This window comes from Triturus cristatus, chromosome 4_1 (genome assembly GCF_964204655.1).
Source record: "Triturus cristatus chromosome 4_1, aTriCri1.1, whole genome shotgun sequence".
NCBI lineage: Eukaryota > Metazoa > Chordata > Amphibia > Caudata > Salamandridae > Triturus > Triturus cristatus.
In genome coordinates, this window is record NC_140585.1 from 502,190,360 (window position 1) to 502,196,365 (window position 6,006).

The following is a 6,006-nucleotide window of genomic DNA, read 5'->3' on the forward strand; positions in this document are numbered from 1 at the left end:
CATACACTCTCATACTCACTTCTGAGGGGTCTATGATCCGCGCAAACACTCACAATTCAGGCTCAAGGGATGAAAGATGAGCGCTGAGGTTTGAAACATGGACTGGTGTTTTTCAGCACATAAACAAATTAAAAGTGTGAAGCAGAGCGGCGGATATAGCGAACAACGGATGTGTCAGAAGGTATGTGAATATATGAATGAATGGGTGAGGTAAGTTGAACTGCAGACAGTGGAGCAGACGAGCAGTTACTCTGGTACCCGAATGTGCAGGGATGCGTTGAGCGCATTATTTGGGTTAGTAAGCCCCATGTCACTTGTACTTGACCGGAACCCTTGGGCACGGCATGCCTGGGGTGTTAGGAGAGCCTCTCGAGGGACGGCGGGGTTGCAGAGGCTGGTGCGCGGTGTGAGGCAGCGGAGAGACCGGGGATGAGGGTGTGGGGCAGAGCACAGACGGCGCCTTCGCGCTGGTACCTGAACTGACTGGCTGCCGTCAGGTTCCTCCTCCAGGCTCCGACGTGCTGCAGGACCTCCCGCACCACCTCCTTCTGCTCGGGCAGCCGGTACACGGGGAAGATGTAGAGCCAGCACAGGACGAAGACGCACAGGGCGCTGGCCCCCACGGGCAGCCGCGTGCGGGGCCACTTGCACCACAGCATCCTCCGCGAGAGGCCCCGGGCCGGCGCACCGTGCCGCCCCAGCATCGGCTCCATGCAGCAGCCCCCTGACCGGGAGTCAGCTGCGCTAGGCAGCCATGCCGCCTGCACCGCGGAGCCTCCTGTCGGCGCCAGAATCCTCTCCCCGGAGCCCCTCCGAGATCTGGCGGCCCTATGAGCGCCAGCAGCCCTCCTGCTCCATCTCCATATTGTGTGTGAGGGGGGTGTGTGAGGGGGGCGGGGATGCTCTGCCTTTGTGTGTTTCCTCCTGGCCCTCTGCGCTGTCACTGCCTTTCCAGTGACCCCTCCTGCCTGAAGCAGTAAATCTCCCCGCCTCTTGACCTCTATCTCACCAGCACCCTCCTTCCCCAGCACAGCCCTGCGTCCCGGCCCTCCATCCAGTCCTTGACGGTTAATATCTCCCCCTGAGGTGTGGTCGGTTTTCATCTCATTCTTCCCCACCCACCCCCTCCCCGCAGCATCCTCCGTGGGCTTCCCTCTAGTGGGCTCCCTCGCCCTGTCTGCTCCTGGATCTCCCCACCGAAGCGCCTCCTGTGTGCACTGCAGCTCCCCTCCCCTCCTGCTCCGGCAGGCTACAGGAGGGGGCGCCGAAGCCTTTCCAGCCAAACCCCTGATGAAACGCAGATTTTTTTTTTTGTCTTTCCGAAATATCCCCTGTGCCCGGTTAGATCCTGAATGTGACAGCATGGGCTAATGGTGGACATCCCCGCTCGACCCCCTCACAGCTCCCTAACCTCCCCCCTCCACACCCCCTCCCCCACGTGCAAACACTCACTGCCCTTCATTCATACTAAATGAATGTTCAATAGACACCGGTCTGCGGACCGCGGAGAGTGCCCTGCACTCGGGTCCCTCCCATCGCAGTAGCACACCTCCAGGGGGCTTACAGGGGCACTTTTCCGGCTACATGCCGCATCACTTCCTCCAACTCTTTAGCTCACCGAAGGTGAACCGGCAGTGCCCGCTCTGCAGCAGCCCCCTTGGTTCCTTATTGTGGAGCAGGCCGAGGGGCTGCAGTGCTGAGGACCGCGAACTGGGTGATACAAGAGATGGAGAATTAAATCGTTGCTCTTTTGCGCCACCCCGCGGTCTTCCTCTGAATTATCGGATTTAACTTGCCAAGTATTGTCGACAGACCGAAGAAAAAGCAAAGCATCTTAGATTGTAAATACATTAGTGACATTGTGGAAACAATGCATTGCATAACACTAGTTTTAAATGGAATATTTGCAGAAGTGGAAAGTGGCTAACCCTGTTCTGTACGTAATCGATGGTATCAGTTGCCCAAAAACTATCGATTCAACTCGTTCATATTTTAAGATGACATTTTCTTTTTTTTGTCTACGATGGCTTTCACACAATTATGATCGAAAATACTGCTAGTGCCTGCTTATACCGTTAACGAATTTTCCATATCTGTCGGAGTAAAATATTGCCTGAAAAACATCTGACGAGGATTGTCTATTTTGTCCAGTGTACCGCCGGCCCCGCCAAACCCTGTCCACACGGGGCAACACTTCTATGTGGTTTTCACCCACTCTCCAAAATCATTCGACATATTACATCTCAAGTGGATGGTTGGCATAGGCACTTTTTGGGGGGGCACCAGTCCAGACCTATAATTCAACATCGACCTTTGACCCGAAACAAGAGAGATAGAAAAGATAATGGTAAAAGAAAGAGGAAGAGAACGATAGGAAAAGACAAATAGATAATAAAAACGGATGACAAAGAACCGGTAAGAGTGAGAAAAATAGAGGAAGTGCATGGTTGGAGGACAAAAAACACGAAATGGAACTGAATCAGGACTGGGCAGCCTTGGTATTTGGCAACCCAGATTTTGGTATATTCGCTTTTATTTATTTACTTATTTATTCATTCATCTATTCATTTAATCTTGTTACAGATTAAACTCTGGGCATCTGTACACTGCTGTCGGCAATAAACGAAACTTCCGTTGGCATTTTTTCGCAAATCCTGTCCGACGTTCACTTCCGCCGTCGATCTCCCGTTGAATTCTGAAAACATTCGAGATTTAAGATTTGCTGAGCTTCGCTTTAAACATTTCTGTAAACAATCGAAACTCTCTACTCGTACCAAGTCTGAACTTCCCGGCCTTTTTTGAAGTGGAAAAAAAAAACTCAGCATGAAAATCGCGCAACGAAAGTCATGTAAAATATGATAAAGTGTTTTTAAAATTGGAAACAAAACCATTAACAATTGTTTTCAAATTTACAATATTAAATTATATCTCTGCACTGAGTTGTACTTACTAAAAGTGCTGGTTTCTAAACTTGAACTTAGAAACATAAAAGAAAACTTGGATGCCCTGACAAAGATGCCCTCAGCGAAACAAGAGATGTCGGTTTGGTATGTGCAACTTTTACACGGCCACTGTTGTTATTATAAAAGGGAAACACTGTTGTCTATAAAAACACGGAGTCAGGTTTTATGTGTAGCGAAGACCCTGAACCGACTTACTTCAGGGTGCTCTGAGTGTACGGGGCTTACACTTTGAAGACAGCCAAGGTGCCCTGTCAGCTGCCCCACCGCTGTTTCACACGGGTAGAAATGAGACGAAGAAGGGTGGACTGCTGGCAATTGTGCACAGCTGTGATACTTCTAAGGCTGGAGAGTAACACGGCTGCTGTGTGAGGCCTGAGCCTGTAAGATCGCTGAACCTGACACGGACTGTGGGATACCTCGGAGCTGGTTTGTGCCCTGCTGTTGCCACACCGACTGGAGGGGAAGTCGCGCTGCCTGTGGAGAGGCCGTTGCGGAGCTTGAGAGGCCGGGACTGCGAGGACCAGGGTGCTCTCTGACCAACTGTTCTGCTCGATTTTCCCGGCCTTCTTGTGAGGAAAGGTGATTGAATGTGACTTCAGTCTCTTACCATTCAAGTCTAAGGGTTAGAGTAGTGAATGGAGCCTATTTACTAGGCACTTCGACATGATCCTGTGCTCTTCCCCATAGATCAGGGCTTGCACACATAGCCTAGGGGATAGATTCGTTAGTATTAGGGATAACCTGTCCTGTAGTGAGGGTATTTCATGGAGCCGTGCTGAATTCAGGCCTGGTAGGCCTCAAACGGGAGAGACTCCATCTTTCTTTCTGCTCCGGCAGCTTGGGATGCTTCTAGGTCAAATGTAATGTTTTAGTTATGAGGTGTTATTCGCTTGGAGAGAACCGGTTCAGGCCGGCCCTTATCGAAGGATTGTATTTTTCTTCATGCCGAAGACACTACATCAGGCCGGCCGGCTGGGAACGTGTCCTTGGTACGGGGAGGTACAAGAATTTGGTGGGCGGCAGGTTACGGGCCGGAATTTTCCATGAGGAAACGCACCTCTATATTAGTGAAAGTCTGAGGCAGTTACATGTTCAGTCCGTAGGCGGCATCTAGCCGTTAGCAGTAAAGCTACTACTTATTCCAGGGAAGACAGACGCCATCTTGAAGGCGGAGAAAAACCGAGAGACAGATACTCTCCTAGCAGAATAGCCAGAGAGGAGAGAGTAGCCGATAAGGAAGAGGTCCCAATGACTCGGAGAAGGGTGAAGGGAACAGCGCATAGTGGTGCAGACGTGTATCCGTGACTGCGGAGGTGTGACTTCCAGGCGAGCCGAGGCACAGACGAGAAGGGAACCTAGATGACCACTGAGTGCAGGCTACACACTACTAAGGTGATGTCGACCCTTTCTTATTAGAGTGCACAACTTAATCTTTCACTTTTCTTTGCAGGTTATGTGTTATATTGTAATGTTATGTGATTGCGTATATAATGAGTAATAAAGTACCCAGTTTGTAGTGAACCAACATGTGCTGCGTGTTCTTGTATCAGAGGGTAGCCTATTCTTCTAGTCAGCTGCGGCTACATGAACAGATGTTAACCCTGATCAGGTTAGTGGTAACTGAATAAGGGAGAGAGGAGCCCCTCGAACCGGAGAACAGGCTATGCTCGAACTGGCAGTCCTTGTGTGATCTGATGAATAGTGAGACTGATTCCCTTTTTGTATGTTATGGTGATCATAGGATGAACTGTCGTATGGACTGCCGTCTGGGTAGAGAGGTCTGGATTCGTATGGGATCGCGAGGCCGCCACTTGTGCTGAGACTGCCGTCTGGGTAGAGAGGTCTGGATTCGTATGGGATCGCGAGGCCGCCACTTGTGCTGAGACTGCCGTCTGGGTAGAGAGGTCTGGATTCGTATGGGATCGCGAGGCCGCCACTTGTGCTGAGACTGCCGTCTGGGTAGAGAGGTCTGGATTCGTATGGGATCGCGAGGCCGCCACTTGTGCTGAGACTGCCGTCTGGGTAGAGAGGTCTGGATTCGTATGGGATCGCGAGGCCGCCACTTGTGCTGAGACTGCCGTCTGGGTAGAGAGGTCTGGATTCGTATGGGATCGCGAGGCCGCCACTTGTGCTGAGACTGCCGTCTGGGTAGAGAGGTCTGGATTCGTATGGGATCGCGAGGCCGCCGATTATAAGAGGTCTTGGTATGTATAGTAGGAATTCCCTGTCCTTAGGTGGTAGATATATGTGGTTACCTATTGTAAATAGGCCCTAGGGAGGGGGAGGGGGTAACGTTCTGGCTGGGTTAGTGAGGCTCTGATGAGCGGGTTCTATCTGATCCGAAAACCCAAGCAGAACATTTGGCGTCACGAACCGTTTACGAAACCTGTGTGCGTTGTGGTTGTATCGTGTTTGCTTTCGGCGCGTGCGTGGTTTCGTTTGTATATTATTTGTATATAATTGTGTGTATAGTTTTTTTTCTCTTTCTTTTCCGAGATGTTTTCTAGAAAGTCGAAATCTACTTTTAAGTTGCCCGTTGATATTCCCGGCTGGGATTCAACGCCTTATGAAGCCTTAGCCCGTGAGTGGGCTGATTCTACTGGTTTGAGTGAGAATTGGAATTCTTTTTTGGAGCTGGCGGAGCCGGCTAATGTGATTACTTGTTTACAGAAGGCGCCGGTATCTAAGGGTGATGAGCTTCCCGTTTTGGGGCGCAGAGGTTGGATTGTTCTGTCTGCGTACAGGATTCTGCATGAGAGGTTGTTGAAGTTACAGAAATTGCATAAGGATGTGGAAGCGAACTTTGTTGAGATTCAGAATGCTCATACTTTGTTGCGGTGTCAAAATAAGTTGCTTGCTGACAAACTTGAGACGTACCAAACTATTGCCGAGAGGGCGGCTGTGCGAATTGCTCGTTATAAATACAAGAATCGGCGTGGTCGGGTTTCGACGCGAAAGGTGCGTCTGGTCGTGGCGAAAGCCGGACTGGATTGGAATCCTGATGAATGGGATGGTAATATCTGGAACTCGAGTGATTCTCGTT

At 50.5% G+C, this 6,006-nt stretch overlaps 1 protein-coding gene across 1 annotated transcript in view; it reads right to left on the minus strand.

Annotated features, from left to right (window-relative positions):
• ST8SIA1 (ST8 alpha-N-acetyl-neuraminide alpha-2,8-sialyltransferase 1) overlaps positions 1-1,110 on the minus strand; it is a 551,780-nt gene extending 550,670 nt beyond the window's left edge. The window contains exon 1 of the mRNA XM_085652735.1: positions 475-1,110. Within this exon, the coding sequence (XP_085508861.1) occupies positions 475-1,103 (629 nt within the window). The 5' untranslated portion in view covers positions 1,104-1,110. The remainder of the gene's footprint in view (positions 1-474) is intronic.
• Positions 1,111-6,006: the final 4,896 nt, after the last annotated feature.